This window comes from Apostichopus japonicus, chromosome 21 (genome assembly GCF_037975245.1).
Source record: "Apostichopus japonicus isolate 1M-3 chromosome 21, ASM3797524v1, whole genome shotgun sequence".
Lineage (NCBI taxonomy): Eukaryota > Metazoa > Echinodermata > Holothuroidea > Aspidochirotida > Stichopodidae > Apostichopus > Apostichopus japonicus.
In genome coordinates, this window is record NC_092581.1 from 3,674,593 (window position 1) to 3,691,130 (window position 16,538).

The 16,538-nt window shown below is 39.8% G+C and overlaps 1 protein-coding gene across 2 annotated transcripts in view; it reads left to right on the forward strand.

The window, feature by feature from the left end:
- The window catches only part of LOC139962846 (cation-independent mannose-6-phosphate receptor-like), a 45,610-nt gene that overhangs the window by 8,092 nt on the left and 20,980 nt on the right, over positions 1 to 16,538 (forward strand). The window contains exons 5-21 of one of the 2 annotated variants that reach the window (XM_071963217.1): positions 101 to 257; positions 1,729 to 1,927; positions 2,589 to 2,695; positions 5,785 to 6,084; positions 6,742 to 6,885; positions 8,606 to 8,740; positions 8,895 to 9,046; positions 9,221 to 9,234; positions 10,428 to 10,551; positions 11,515 to 11,690; positions 12,343 to 12,502; positions 12,899 to 13,057; positions 13,506 to 13,718; positions 14,243 to 14,417; positions 14,810 to 15,136; positions 15,966 to 16,162; positions 16,416 to 16,496. In XM_071963217.1, coding sequence (XP_071819318.1) covers positions 101 to 257; positions 1,729 to 1,927; positions 2,589 to 2,695; positions 5,785 to 6,084; positions 6,742 to 6,885; positions 8,606 to 8,740; positions 8,895 to 9,046; positions 9,221 to 9,234; positions 10,428 to 10,551; positions 11,515 to 11,690; positions 12,343 to 12,502; positions 12,899 to 13,057; positions 13,506 to 13,718; positions 14,243 to 14,417; positions 14,810 to 15,136; positions 15,966 to 16,162; positions 16,416 to 16,496 — 2,820 coding nt within the window. Of the gene's footprint in view, positions 1 to 100; positions 258 to 1,728; positions 1,928 to 2,588; positions 2,696 to 5,784; positions 6,085 to 6,741; positions 6,886 to 8,605; positions 8,741 to 8,894; positions 9,061 to 9,220; positions 9,235 to 10,427; positions 10,552 to 11,514; positions 11,691 to 12,342; positions 12,503 to 12,898; positions 13,058 to 13,505; positions 13,719 to 14,242; positions 14,418 to 14,809; positions 15,137 to 15,965; positions 16,163 to 16,415; positions 16,497 to 16,538 lie in introns of both variants that reach the window. The other variant, XM_071963216.1, reaches the window with a different exon arrangement.

The window sequence follows — 16,538 nt, forward strand, 5'->3', positions numbered from 1 at the left end:
ATCATACTTTACTCTGAATCCATTTTAATATATATACCCTCCTACCCTTCTAAAAAATTAATAAAATCAAATAATAAAGCCTTCTCTTTTTGCTGGACAGAGCAAAGACCCTGTGTTACTCACAGATACTAACTGTCATTTCGACATCGAGTGGCAGACGGAGTACGCCTGCGAAGTCGACATGTACACATCTAACGGCGACTGTCGGTTCACTTACGATAACGATGGCATCGACATAGATCTCAGACCGCTGAAAGGTGAGACCCCAACAAAACGGGCCCAGAACTTTATGACTTTTTTATGAGCCCACCTTTTAAGTAAAAGGTGCAAGCGTTTTTAAAAGAGATTTTTTACTTGCTAACATCAAGGTTTCCACTGTTCCTAACTATTACAAAACTGCAAGACAACAGACAGAAAAGTATAGAAAGGTACTTTCACACATAGTAATGAGTGGCAGCTATTGACAACAAGCTACACTGCTTGGTAAGGCAGTGTTTTATTATTGCTCAAAGCATCGGTTTTATTTATTAAGCACAAACCTCAGTTTTTCGAAAAACTGCAAATGTGGCCGCCTCCAGTAGAGCTTAAAAATACCAATCCCGAGTTGATCTGCATGCTGGTGATCATGAAACAAAAAGGGTGTTATCACAGCATCATAATGTGCGGTGGTCATGTGACTGCTCCCAAGAAAACGTTTACAACAGTAATTATTTGAATCTTATTCAATCTTGTACTAAAGCAGTTGCCACGGGAACATCTATCTACTATATGCACGCTGTATTTCCTGAGTAGAGTACAACTTGCTGAGATGCGGTATACACCAGACAATTGGGGAGTATTTCCCGTTTCCCCCAAGGGGAGCAGTCGTATATACTTGACTTTTATTCGAGGGGGCAAACCAACAGTGGTTTACCCTCAGACCCTAGCCGACAAAATAGATCCTCTGTCCATTCGGTACTAAAAATTCCAGTGTTTGAATGCTTTTGAACAAGAAGGCAATGTAATTCCTTTTCTTAATTTTTGCAACAGCCTAATAACAAGCTCCTTTCCCCACCCCCTCCCCCTTCCCCCTGACAGTCCCACACTGACAGGCTCCCCTGACTAAACTAGCTCTGAGTTCTCAATATTAAAGGCCTCTGGGATTTACTTGACACAGAAGTCTTGACCTTAACCCAATTACAGTCGCCTTTAGGAATGCTTGTTTGTATTTCACAAGTACATTTTGTGACAGATATTGTCCTAATATTTGCTGAAATATGATGCTGATCGAAGGTTTAATATATTTGAAGTCAAAGCCTGGAAACCTTGTAAGCTCTCAAACTCAAACCATTTCTTTGATGAATGACTTTTCTGTGTCACTAACTGTCACAGGATTTGGCCTTTCCTCTTTTGAAGTGGCTGAGAGGGCTTTCCACTTCCACTAATGACTTATCTGTCATCAACTTTCAGAAGAGTATCGCCTTTGCAATGATCAAGTTATCTTGAACTCTTTTCTGATGTTCTGGTAGTTGACTTTATAGGATACATTTTCCTCAGTTGCTCTATCAACCAGGTGACTCCATATATAAATTTATAAGGCAAGGAATCACAAAATCTGCTGGCATTTTGGTTAATACTGTAAGTCTCCCATGTTCTGGTTTTTTCCCCTAATTAATGGTTAGTACACCTGTTTTTGTTTCATATTATGTTTCAACAACTTAATGCATGGTCTCTTTTCTATTTTATTAGAGGTAACAACTCCATTTGAGGCGAGTACTTCTGCTGCGGACGAGTTCAAGTACTACATTGCCGTGTGTAGCAGTTTGCAGGATCATAACTTTGATTGCGGACAGGCTGAAAAGTCTGCCGTTTGTCAAGAAAAGAAAGGAGCAGATAACCCCATTGCCAGCAGACATTCGACCGGAACATCAGATCAGTTTAGTCTAAGGTTAGTTCTGTCCCTCGTCTAGCCTGAAGCAGTGAGACATATCATACAACAGGCGCGTAGCTAGGAATTTGCCAAGGGAGGGGCGAACCTGTAGACAAACTATCAGACCCGTAGATACGGCATTGCAAACTATCTAAGCGTAGCGCCACTATGGTTGGCCCGAAGAGCAAAAGAAAAAATTTGGCTGAAAATTGCCTCCCAGATTGCTGGAAATGGCTCTTCCCAGGCCTTGTAAGTTGCATCTAAGCTTGAAATTACTAGTGATATCATAATAACATACAAAAAAAAAATATGCTCAAGGGGGGGGGGGGCGATTGCCCCCTTCCCCATACGATCCATACGATGGATCTTTCATAACTCATTAAATTAAAACAAAGGACAGAAAATCTGAACCTATTCGTCTCCTTTAATCCCTGGTATAACAAACTGAGGGTGGGGACCCTCTTAATATATCATTTTTTAGAGGATATTTATGCAGACCATTGATTGAGTACAAGGTAGTGTACATTGTAAGGAAATAAAATGCTAGATTGTTTAAAAATAATATCCACAAAATGCATCAATTCTCTCTCCCCCCCCCCCAAGAAAAGACTGAATTTTGGTTTTTATTGGACTAAATTTAGCCACTGAAACTTAGTCTGGTATATTCTCTTCCTGTCAGATATGCTGATGGCGAAGTGACGCTAGTGTATGGCGGTGGTGGCGTGTGCCGCCATAACAGTTTCCAGCGGACCAGTGTAATATCGTTCAAATGTAACAAAACTGCAGGTAGGTGGTCTTTTGAGTTTGGTGTGCGACCGATGCTACGGTTCAGTGGGTAAAGGAGGAGGCATTGGGGGCCAAGAAATCTAGTACCCTGGGAGGTTGTTGGTCTTAAAGGCATTGAAGACTCACCCAAAACCGCGTGCGGCCATCTGAAAAAGTTAACTTTCTGTTGCTTGCAAGTGACGTTTTGTTCGTGTCGCTACAATATGCAGACAGTAATGAAACGTGATACCTTGTTATCTTAAGCTGGACCTGAAATGTCCTTCGCTGTATCGTTTGTATACTGTGCTGTGGGTATTGACCGCAGCTGTATGTACTGACTGTACACTAGTGTCTAATTACAGACGGTAGCAAGCTGTGTGTATTTTCTGGGATCGACGGTGGTGTTTAACACTTCTGTTCAGGCATGAGACTCTTCCGCGTAAACGCGGATTTCCGATTATTTTTTTTTCATTTTCGCGTTTTTTCTCGTAATTCGCGTTTTTTATTATTTTTTATTATTATTATTATTATTTTTTATTTATTTATTTATTTAATTTTTTTTTTTTTTTTTTTTGCCGAACATGCTGGACTGTGAAGGGAAGGAACACCGAATTTGACCAGTGGTGGAATCAAGTAGCACAAAGCAAGCAAAAAAGCCTTTTTTTGGTTCAAAAAAGCTAATGGATAAATTATACAAGCAGAAATTCCACACTTTTTTGGCGAGTTACGTGATGTGATAGATTCCATCTAGAGTCCACCATTTTGCATTTAAGCCCTCCTTACCTGACAGAAAAATTCTAAAAGGGAGGGGGACACCCCCTCCTCTTAAACCCCTCCCCCAGGACAGCGATCGATAAATTTCAGATTTTTTTTCCCCGGCTCAGTCTCATCCCTGTCTGTTACACCTCATTCGAAACTAGGTCAAATTACCGGCATTAGACGTTTCTTTTGCGCGAGTCTTCACACCCTTTAAGCCCTGGCTGACTGAAGTAAGATGGTGGGGTTTTCATTTAGGAGATAATCCACAGTTTTTCTGATCTGAAGTGTACTCTTAAATGGTAATAAAAACCCCAAAGTGGGCTAAAAAAAACTGTAAATTTGGATAACCACAGTGATATGGAATGTAAGTTTTGAGCCATTCTGTCTTCTCGCACATGTACATCTGACTGTTCAGCATGAGAGCAAAATAACTGCCATCCAGGCTGGTTTCATATTCCTGAGGTGATTAATTTTATAGTTTGTTACCGTTTGACTTGGTTTAACATTACTTTGTGCGTTACGATGTGACTTCACCTCGGGCTCTCATATACATGTATATACCAGCACAAAATTGTATTACCAAGTTTTAAGTTACATAAGAAATGTTCCAAACATAACAGAAATATTGTGCAATGGTTTTCACAGTAAAACATTTGGAATTTGCATAGGTCTACAACACTTTCATTACAGATACATACCTTACCTTGCCTAGTGTAACCTAATTTGCATACAAGAATCGGGCAGAAGTTGCATTAAAGGATGACTTTAGCCAGAGTTATAGTCTTGATTTGTCTCGTAGTTTAAGCAAAAATTGACTTTTAGCAATATTTCTCTAGCTATTCCGGTTCTCAAGGTATGGTAGGTATGTGGAATCTTCTTTTGCATCCGAGGAACTCTAAAGAATGGACTGTTACAGTATTAGGCTGTAGTGTTCAGGCACTTTTATTGATGAACCTCAGCTGTTTTAAGAAAGGGGCATTTTTATCAAAAATCAAAATTTAAAAATTAACATGGTGACGTATAAAAGTCATCCTTTAATCTGACGAGACGGAGAAGGATTGCCCCTGGGCCCTTTTTTAATTTATTTATTTAATTTTAAGCTCATACCACCATGCTGGTGTGAGCTATTGTTACAGTGCGGCGTCTATCACTCTATCACTCTATCCGTCAACAATTGGTAAAACCGCTCCCACTCGCACAGTGTTTGATGGAATTTCATGAAACTTGGACACAAGGACCATTGGGTTTAGGGCCATCAGAGATGGTCCGAAATTTGGGGTCAAAGGTCACCTGTGGGCCTTATTGGGCCATTTTGTGGAAATACGCAAAATGCTTCTTCTACAGATTCCATGGTACAATGTTGAGGGTTTGTCACGATAGTACTATGGCAGTTTTACCTTCAGGGTGTTCATGAATTTGCAATCAAAGATCAACTAGTGGTCTTTTGTGGCCTGGGCCGCGGCCCTATTTTTTCAAATTGTTCCTGTTCGTACAGTGTATGGCCAGTTATAATGAAACTTGGTCACAACGTTCCTCGGGATGAGAGTTACGAGGGGTGTTTGGAAAATTGAGGTCAAATGTCATTTAGGGGGTCATCGGGGGTCATTCTTTGTAATATTTTCAAATATCTCAATCTCCTCAAGATTTTGATGGATCATATTCAAAGTTGAACTGATGATTGTTGGATTGTGTATGAATAAGGTGATGCCTAATAATTTTTGGTCAAAATTAAATTAATTACAATTAATCCCCATTGTTTAAAAAAAATCTGAGCCTTCACCATTTGCCAAAGCTCCTTTAATTTGTCTCCCAGTCTCTGCAGTGTTTGTTTACATTTGTGGTTAAGCTCTGCAGAGGCTGTTAGTGGAATTAAAGCAGGACTGGGAGTTGTTATTAACTGTTGAACTGTAAGCATGAGAGCCCTATAGCCAATCAGCACTTGCCGATTCTTAGAAGTTTTTGAGCTTGAGGTATGTAGGCAGCCAGCCAAAATTTTGGCAAGGAGTGCTTCAGGTCTGCTCAGGTAGAGAAGAAAGTGTTATAGGGTAGGTCAGTGGTATTGTTTGAGAGAGTGGGTAAAATAGGATTTAAAGGGGGAAATAGGAATTATAGCCATTGGTGTGGCCAGGATTCTGCTAACGGAGGGGGGGGGGGTTATCCCTCATGGGCCCAAAATTGGTGGAATCTGTAAAATGGCCTGAAATTTGGTGGGCCATAAAGTTTTGTGGGCCCTACATTTTTAAGCTCGAAAAGGTATGAGCTTCTGCACCATTGGTGCTCTAGTTTTAAGTTACCTGTGTGCAAGTACCTATCCTTGAATTTCACCATTCTAAAATTCCCGACTTTCACAGGCAACGGACAGCCAAAGTTCACATCCGAGGTTCACTGCATGTATTTCTTCGAATGGGAGACGGAGCACACCTGTCTGGAGCATTCGACGGATACCACCTGCCGTGTCAATCACGGCCGGCAGAGATTCGATCTGTCGAGCTTGGTACGAGAGAGAGGAAGCAATTGGGTGGCCCTCAACGGAATCCACGATCACGAAAATAATGACGACGGCATTTACTACATCAACATCTGTGCGAATCTCCTTCAGGAGGATGTGAAAACAACCTCTTGTCCTCCAGGTTCCTCCGCCTGCTTCGTGGGTAAGTGGCCTCGTTATTCTGGAAAAAATACCACTTGAACGGATTTACTAAGGATTTCCTAAGTAAGGATACAAGGCTTTAATGCTGGGGTGGGCAACCTATGGCCCACGGGCCACATGCCGCCCCCGAGTGATATTTTTGCGGCACGTGAGATGTCTCAAGAAAAAGAAAAAAAAATCAATCTATCTAGTTTGAAATCAACAGCAGGTCATCAGTTAGGTGCGGCCCAGTCAATTTTTCACTCCTTATATCTGGCCCATTCATTCAAAAAGGTTGCCCACCCCTGCTTTAGTGTGTGTAGATTGATATACAATAGTTTACAAGAGTGCATCAGGTTTTGTAACTGCGGACAGGTTAGTCAAGGCTATTCTCTTGTCATCGTCGGTCTCCTTGCGTCATTTCAAAATGTTTCTCCCCATCCGACCATCTGATTGTTTGCCGATAGTATGGACCGGGGGCGGGGGGGGGGGAGCATTTTGGGATTGAAGTGGTTAAGTGATTTCTAAGAAGAGCTATGACGAGATTGTCCAAGTTTGATCGGGTGTAAAATAAACATTTTGACAGGTTTCCAAACTTTTGGTGAAATTGCTGGAGGGGAGCAATGCAAAAATCAAAAATATGCTCTTACACAATGCTTCTTTCCTTCTTTTGGTTCAGATCACCAAGGCGCCACGACCAGCTTAGGCCAGTTTAAGGAGAGCCCAGTCTATGACGAAGGAGAAATTGTATTGACGTATGTAGACGGAGAAACAAGCGGGTCTTGTACCAAGAAAACCATCATTCGATTCATCTGTGCTCCGGGTAAGGAAAGGGGTGTTAAAATTGTTAAATGAATATTAAAATGTAACAAGCTTTGATCATTACAAAGATACTTGTGTCTATTAAAGTAGATACAGGTGGTCATTTTTTTTTTCATTCCTAGCTGGAGGTAAAACGGAATCTATGCTATGGTGTGTGTGTGTGTTTATGTGTGTGACACTTCGTGAACACGGTAACTCAACGAGGTAATGTTAGATTAACTTCATACTTGGTATGCCGATTCGTCAAATAGAGTACAAGAAGCCTATTGTTTTCTGTGAAGTTCAATGGTCATTTGGGGTCAACAGAGGTCAAAGTCTGAAAACGTCTCGAACAGGATAACTCAAAAAGTACATCTTTGTTGAACTTCATACATGGTATGTAGCTTCAGCTTGTCGAGTACACTAACCCAATTGAAATTGGTGGAGGTCAAAGGTCATTTGCGGTCAACTTTCAAGTCAAAGTCTGAAAATCTTGTAAACAAGATAAAACACAAGAGGTACATATTTCTTGAACTTCATACTTATTATGTAGATCCAGCTTGGTGAGTGCAAGATTCCTATTGAAATTATTAGAGGTCAAAGATCACAACAAAACATACCTGGCATCCAGGTATTGAAATCTGCTTCAGAGTTCATACCTCCCCCCACCCCCTTGCTTTAAACGTGCACTTAAACCTATCAGTTTTCACCCCTTCAACTTCAAGGGGTCAGCAGGTTATCTCAAATGGGCACAAACTGGCTTAAAGGGGTCTAAAGGTCATCTCAAATGGTGGAACAATTGGCCATTTTCTCCAATTATTTACAATGAATAAACAATGTCATGTAACTCTCAACCATTGTTAAAAGGAATTACTAGCTCAAAAATTGGTAAATGTGACTATATTTCACATAGGAAGACTGTTCTTTCTGGATATTGAAACATTTTGCTTTAAAATTTTATATGGTAAAATTGTATGATTGAAATGACATAGTTGATGTCCAGAAGGATTGCTACAAACCCTTTTCTGGTTCTCACTTAATTCTTGGACAAATTTAACTCACTTGCTCTACATTAGTCAGTTAGTTTTTTCAAAGTTTTGAGCAGATTGTTTGGCAAGGAAATCACAAAGCTAACTGGCTTTCTGGTTTTTTTCCCTTGTCAAAGGTGAAAGGAATCAAGGCGCAGAGCATGCGTGCATGCGTGCATGTATTTATCAGGGATGTGCCCAGGATTTCCTGAGTCCCCGGACTGATCGCCGTTCGATTTGTGAAGGTGCTCAGATGCCAAATGCTGGCACTTGTGTAGCTTTTTAAGCACATACACAAGTACTAGTTTTGCTAACAATTTACGTTTTTTAATTTTTTTTTAGTGAAATATATTACGTACCTGGTAAAAGTTATTAGTTTGTTTCAAAGAGATTTTACAAGGGACCGATTGAGAGCAGTAAGTAATGTTTCCTGCATGCGTAACTGATGCATTATTAGTCTGTATGATTTTGGCATAGGCTAGGCCCAATTTATGTTGAATATTTTGTTAGGAATGTCCGGATTTTAGAGGAAAATAGTGCTGGGCAGGATTCACGATTTTTAAGACAGTGCTGGGCAGTAATTTTTAGTGCTGGGCGGGGCCGCCCAGTGCCGCCCAGCGTGGGCACATCCCTGGTTTATGTATGTTGTCACAATCACAACAGTTTGCCTAATTTCAGAAGATGAATCTCCTGCATTTTATCTCTTACCGGCAGGTGACATGGAGAGTGCCCCGTCTCTGGTTCGAAAACTCCATTCCTGCGAATATGAGTTTGAGTGGCGTACTGCTGCAGCCTGTCCTCTAGGCAAACGAACAGGAGAAAATTGTCAGGTGTTTGATGAAGATGCTGGTAAGAATCCCCTGGGGATGGTATTATGCTTGGTATGGGTAAGAATCCCCTGTGGGATGGCATAATGCTTGTTGTTGGTAATTGATGTATTAAGGGAAAAATAGATGTTTTCTTTCACACATTGTGCTGTTTGTTCCCTCTTTTCTGTTTTCAGGTTTTACATTTGATCTCAGTCCGTTGAGTAAATCCGGAGCGAATCAATACAAGGTCACTTATCAGGACTACGACTACTTCTTGAACGTGTGCGCTAAGGTGGAAGGTACACAATGTGACGAACTTGACATACCTAACCCTGGGGCTTGTCAGGTTCAAAAAGATGGGTGAGTTGAGGTTAAAAGATTGTGAAGGGTTAGATATATATATATATATATATATATATATATATATATATATATATATATATATATATATATATATATTTATAAATATATATATATATAAATATATATATATATATATATATATATATATATATGTCAGGTCCAAAAAGATGGGTGAGTTGAGGTTAAAAGATTGTGAAGGGTTTGATATATATATATATATATATATATATATATATATATAAATATATATATATATATATATATATATATATATATATATATATATATATATATATATATAAATATATATATATATATATATATATATATATATATATATATATATATATATATATATATATAAATATATATATATATATATATATATATATATATATATATATATATATAAATATATATATATATATATATATATATATATATATATATATATATATATATATATATATATATATATATATATATATATATATATATATAATGTTGTATAGATACATGTGTGTGTGTGTTTCATTGTCTCAATAGTGTGAGAATCGATCATAGTAGATTGACAATACAGATGAAAAGTAGTCTTTGATGCCTTATTGTATTTAAAATATAAAAATATGTCGTACTGATGCCCTGATCTTTCGACCGGCAACAAGTGGAATGTTCCTTACTGAGCAACACTTCTTTGATGGTCGTCGATGAGAATATATACAGAAAGTGGATGTCTGGCCGATGTCTCAAACCGATTCAAACCAAAATATTAATTTAACTCATCAACTTGTGACAGTTGAGTTGGCTTGCTTGAAACAATTTGCCTGATATTGTGAGAGAGAATTATCTAGGCTGCCATCGTGGGCAAACAGTTTTTGTGGCTACTCTTACGATTCAATAATCGACTCTTTGACTCATCAAACTGTTGAATTTTGAAACACATTTGCTGCAAGACGTACAATTGCAAAGAGGGCTACTTATAATTGATTAGGTGTTGTGGGGTATCACACCCATTGCACATTGCCTATTAAGCAAGTTTCTTGAAGAGAAATCCACTCTTGTGTATATCAATCCACTTTAAGCCTATTGCCTTTTTGTAAAGGTCAAAGGTTATTACCAATTTGCAAATGTGCATACCCTTTAGAAAAAAGAAAAGATGACAACAATGCACTGTTTCTGAGATATTTGTTTCCATAAATATATATATATATTTGAGATACTCCTGTTCCCACAAGTTCTTAGACACTTCATCTCTGCAACTGAAAGCACGACATCAATTTGAGTGTGAAACGTTTTTTTTTTTTTGGGTAAGTGTAAGATAAAATGGTTTCTTTGAAAAGCATATTTGCATCTAATCTCTACAGGACTAATCACTACACTTTGGGGCAAGCCAATTCCACCCTGGAATATTTTGATGGGATTTTGAAGTTATCTTACATGATGGGTTCAGAGTATAACAGCAATGACAACAGAGAGATACATAGACAGGTAAATGATTGTGCCTATTCCTTTCCGCGTCCGTTTCATTTACAGGGAAAGCTATAGAAGGAACCAAACGTTTTTTTGTTTTTACAATCTTTACTTACAAGCTAACACTCTTAATCCTCTCTTTGTCCCTCCACTGTTTATCTCCTACCTCTCCTCTTCCCCTGTTGCTTTCTTCTCTCCATCCCTTGTCTACTAATCCCCTTACATCTATCTCTTTTTGTTCACCATGCTCATTAACCTTTCTGTATTCTGTGCGTGTTTTTGTCCCTTCTGTTACTGTTACTTGTCATTAAGCCTTTGAAGAAGATTTTTTCCTGCTAGGATCGAAACGTCAGGCCAACTTACTTTTACACAAGCTAACACTCTATGCATTTTACCAGACTCAGGAGGTGTAGTAGTAGTTCAAAATTCAGGTCCAGTTAAATAATAGATTTTATACAGTGAGAACAATAGCAATGCAGAGAAAGGTCTAGGATTTTTCAGAAATGGATGGGGTGGGCAGAGGGGTTGGGGGGAAGGACCAGAATTGGTCGATATCAAATTAGCTGTGCATAAGATTACATCAATGAAAACGAAGGAATACAGGTGGGCAGAGCGTGCTTTAAATGTTTTAAATTGTCTTTGAGTAAAACCTACATTTGCAGTTTAATTCTAGTGCCACAAAAATATCAGAGGCACCTCTACCTGGAACCGCCACTACACTGTAGTTGTTTGCTGTATGCATCAAGCGGGTTTGATTACAATACTGTTCATACTGTCAGTTCGAGTGCTTTAAAGCATGATATGGGAGGACAGTATGAAGTGGAATTAGCATTAGAATCAGATAAAGGAACTATTTCATTGTGATATGAGCATTAGTAAATTATCCCAAGTGGCTGCAACTGATTGTCGGATTAATTAAATGTGATTGCAGTCTGTTTTTTTATTGCTTTTATTTTCGTTTTTTTTTTTTTTTTTCGGCAGGCCGACATTATATTTCTTTGCGATATTAACGCAGAGGGTGATGGTAGCATTGAGTTTGTAGCCGAAGCAGATTATGTCTACACCTTCAAGTGGTCTACAAAGTACGCATGTCCCCAACCGCCCGTCGAATGTATCGTCATGGACGAGGCCACACACCGACAGTACGACCTGTCCAGGTACGTGGCTGCGTGACTGTTTTAAGATTTCATCAACGGTTGTAGTTTTAAAATAATTGGAAATGTGTCGCTTTCCTTAACTCAAGATATGGATGAGTGAATGTAGCTCAACCGTCCCTTACTGCAGGACGTGGATAACATAATCGAGGTCTAGTGTTATGTCATCTCAGCAGGTGTTCGTCAAAAGATATTTGTTTTATTTATTTTTCTAACATGATCTTGTTGAGTATGGTTGAAATGTGTTACATGTCCTATGTTTGCTTAGCTGTCCATATTCTCTGTATTAATAATTTCATCAAAATGCCACTGTTTTTTTTATGATTTCAGTATAGCATAGTGAAAACAAATAAATATATATGTATATATATATATATATTTAAATTTCAACTCAGTTGCCATGGTGACATCATTTACTCTGCTTTAGCCAGATCCATTCACAAAATATCTCCACCTTTCGTATTTTATATATTTGCCACACAAAATACTATTTGGATGCTGTTATAGATTCGGAAATGTTCCAGCCTTTCTACGGTTTGACATGTTTTGATATTAGTTTATATAGTTTGAGGTTTAGATGTGTCACAAAAGCATCAAGGAAAGGATCGTCTTTTAAATAGAGTTCTCTCTTTTGTTTATATCAAATCTGCGACAGTTTATCGAAGGCATTGGATGAGGACAATTGGTCGTACGTAGATAGCCGCGACGCCACCAGCAAACATAAGTATTACATCAACGTCTGCCGTCCCGTAAACCCAAATCCTCTCTGTGGACCTTTCGCCGCTGCTTGTCAAACAAATTTTGATGGGGAACAGGTATTAGAAATAGGTTCACTATAAACAATGAAACTTGTTTTTTCTTGATTCTTTTTCACTATGCTGTAATAGCCTAATACAGGAACTATATGGGGAAAAAGAGGCCTAGGCTTTATATCAACTAGAAATGACTTTCTTTTTTTTCTTTTTTTGTGCTTTGTGTTTTATGCGATAGATACCAATCAAGTTACAACTTTAGGTTCTAGCAGAATGTTTTATAGAGGCACTTTATTTTAAGTTAAGTTAGTTCACATTCAAGCGTCTATCAAATAAATATTTTTCAGGTAAAAAAGTCAGTATGTCCTGGGGGGGTGGGGGTGATGGTAGGGGTACATCTTTGGATACATACTGTGTGGCTGGTTGCAATGAATGGATCTTTTTTGTCTCTGATTCTAGGAAATTGCTGGAATAAAGAATTTAGGAGTAGCTTCATCCGCCCCTACCGTTGAGAGCGAAGAAAACTTACTGATGCGTTATGTCAACGGAAGTACCTGCAGTGCTGGAGGCAAATTAATTGAAACAAGGATCCATTTCAGATGTCGTCCAGGAGAACTAGTAAGTAAACGGCCAAGATATACCCAAACGTTGACAGATATATAGTTATGGCCCCCCCCCCACCCCTTGTCTGGAATATATATTTTGACCTTCATTAGTGAAGTATTTTGAACGTCTAACTCGATACAGACAACAAAGTTTTCGTACAGTTTTGACCTGCACAGTTATGTGAACATTTTTTTCTTACATTTGCAAACATTTAAGGTTCATTTATAATCTTTAGACCAAAGTGAGACATGTTTGAGGTAGCTCTTATTTTCTCTTCTGTAACGGTGAAGAGCGGTACCGCAATATCGTGTTGAATTCACTGCAAACTGCAGTTTCAACGCACCACACTCCTCTGGTTGGTGAGAATCTTGTTGTCTGTGATCTATGTGAGGTGTGATGCAAGTTGCTGACTGTTTTTTGCCCGAAGTCTCATATTTTTGGGGGTTTTATTTGTTACCAGGCAAGCAGTCCCTACCTGTTAGAGGTGCTCGACGATGGATGCGTCTATAGTTTCCTGTGGGAGACCGAGGCAGCCTGTCCGATTCTGACGTCCAAGGGGACAGAATGTACGGTGGAGGACAAAAACTCGGGTTACTTATTCAACCTAAACTCACTGAAGAGTGACAACCATTACGAACCCAGGAAGAAAGTGGCCGACTTACCATCCACAAGGGTAGGTCACTGGAGGGCTTATTCGATTGATCGATTGAAAAATCTGGAATTTCGTTTTCTTGAAAACGGCATGAGAACCGTTTTGAACTCTCACGAGACTCACCGGAGGATAAAACCTTTCGGATTTAATCGCAGAAAGATGCTGGATGAAATATCCAGGGATGTGCTCAGGAATATTTGAGTGCCGGGCAGATCCAGTAGTGTGATCCACACCCTGGGAGAGGGATCTCATGGGTGGGGTACCCCCTACCCACTGGACAAATTTGGCACATGAAGTATGCTTAGGTGGTGCTATTTTTCCTATTCTGTGCCATGTATTCTCTCAGATTTTGGTTATGGTAAAATTTGTTAAATTATCATATAAAAAGTGCCAGGCGGAAATGTTTAAAATACTGTTTGTGCTGGGCGGCATTCAGAACTGCTGGGCGCAGCCAGCCGGTGCCGCCCAGTGTGAGCACATCCCTGAATATCCTGTTGTCATTTAATTTGGCCTGTTTGTAAAAGTTCTCTCTCTTCTTCGTTTAGATAAACGTCTGTGGTGGAATAGCCAGCAATATATGTCCCGCGATAAACGGCAAGCCGGCCGGAGCATGCGTCCAAGACGGTGGAAATTGGGTGTCACTCGGATATGCCAGCACCAACCTGACTTATTCGGACGACGGCCTCTTGACATTGACCTACTACGGTAGTGAGATCGAGGGTAAGGGGCTGTCCATTATGATAATTTTTTCGCCAGAGGTGACCCAGAAAACACTGATCCGTTTGGTGTTTTTACGCCAGAGTGGTAGCAGGTTTAGTAGCTTGTGTGTTTGTGCGAAGGTGGAGGGGTGGAGATCGAGCAGTTTGAATGAGTGGGTTGGAATGGAACCGTAGGTTGGAACCTGTGTGCAAGATGGTGTAAACTTGGGTGTCACTTAAATATGCCAGCACCAACCTCAACTATTCCTTAGATTGTGATCGTTCCCATGCAATTCAAAGACTAACGTAGAATGGTGTCCTCCGTAAGTTTTATACTCTCATTTTGTTTTCAAAATCACAGAAATTCTCTATAAGGTTAATTCAAACTTTATATATATTCCTTTCTTGCTCTAGGCTCTGGAGGGAGCCTGCACGAAGCCACCATCACGTTTTCTTGTAACCGCGACATCACCGCGACGACCAAAGTGCCGGAAACGGTGAGCTGTGACGGCAGCGACCAATGCCACTTCAACTTCGATACTCCCCTGGCGTGTCTCCCCGATTCCGTGGACTGTCTCGTCTCCGATTCGGCCGGGAATCAGTACGACCTCTCGTCGCTGGCCAAGGAGGACGGCAACTGGGAAGCGGTGGACACGAGAGATGGCAACGAACACATCAGTTACCATATCAATGTCTGTAAACCTCTCTACAGTCTGGACCCAGAAATCAGCAACTGTAAAGGTATGGCATTTTAACCCCTCCTCCTCCCCACCTTCCCCTCTGCACCGTAACAAGTATTACTAAGAAATAACTTCAAAATAAAATAAAACTGTTAGCAAACTGCTTATCCACTAGAGAGCCTGTGTAAGAGAATGTGTAAAAGTAAGTTGGCCTGACGTTTCGATCCTAGCAGGATCTTCTTCAAAGGCTAAATGACAAGTAACAGTAACAGAAGGGACAGAAACATGCACAGAATACAGACAGGTAAATGAGCATGGTGAACACAAAGAGATAGATGTAAGGGGATTAGTAGACAAGGGTTGGAGAGAAGAAAGTAAGAAAGAAAAAAAAAAAATTAATAAATAAATAAATAAAATAAAAAAATAACTTGACGTATCATTTTGTATCTCATTAACCTAGTCTTTCCTCGGCTTTGTTTTTGCTTTGTCTTTAGCTTTGATCTGTCCCACATAATACTAACCATTAAAACCGTTCCTTAGTATTTTCCAGTCGGGATGTTTCCTCATAATCATTTCGATCACTTGAAGAAAGTCTGTCATTTGATCGCCAATGATCACTCAGTTTTATATGTTTTTCAGTCTTTCCTTCTTTCAATGGAAAAACCGAAAGGTGTGACATTTTAAGTGGTCTTTACTATAAATGGGCTATTTTACCTACCCCACTAAGGTAACCATGGCTGTCCAAATAAGAAACTAAAAAATAATCTCAAGACTGCTGGTGGTAGACGACCCTTAAGAGAAACTCTCACCCCCCGAGTGACTTTCCGTCTCTGTTATTTGACTATATATTTTTTTCTTTCTTCTTTCTATCACGGTCGCTCTTCCATCAGGCGGCCCTATATCTGCCTGCCAGACAAATTCCGACAGTCAAGAGGCTTCCAATCTCGGTTACGTGCAGGCCATGCCCGAGGCAGCGGACGACGGCACCCTGACCATCAGATACGTCGGGGGTGACCTCTGCGATACCGGGGGAGGTAGCGACGCTTTGAAAAGCACCAGGATCAATTTTGAGTGTTCAGAGACACCCGTAAGTCATCTCGTCAATTGAAGTTATGTTTCCATCATTTTAAGAAACAATATCATGCGATAGATTCCATCATGTGTGAATTACTTGGAATTTGTTGTCCATCCACCTCCCCCCCCCTCCCCATTTGACCCCGTCTTCCTGTGGACGACGTGCTGGTTGAGTCATTATGTTTGAGAGAGTTATGATAGAGCGACATAATCCGGTGAAGGTGAAAGGTTTTCTACTAAAAGGTACTTTTTTTATATCTCTGCAGGGCTCACCTGTATTCCAGTCTGTGACAAAGTCTTGTGAATACATCTTTACGTGGCAGACTCCAGCTGCATGTCCACTCAAGGTATGTAGTATGCGATGATCAAATTGTTGCCATACACGTCCA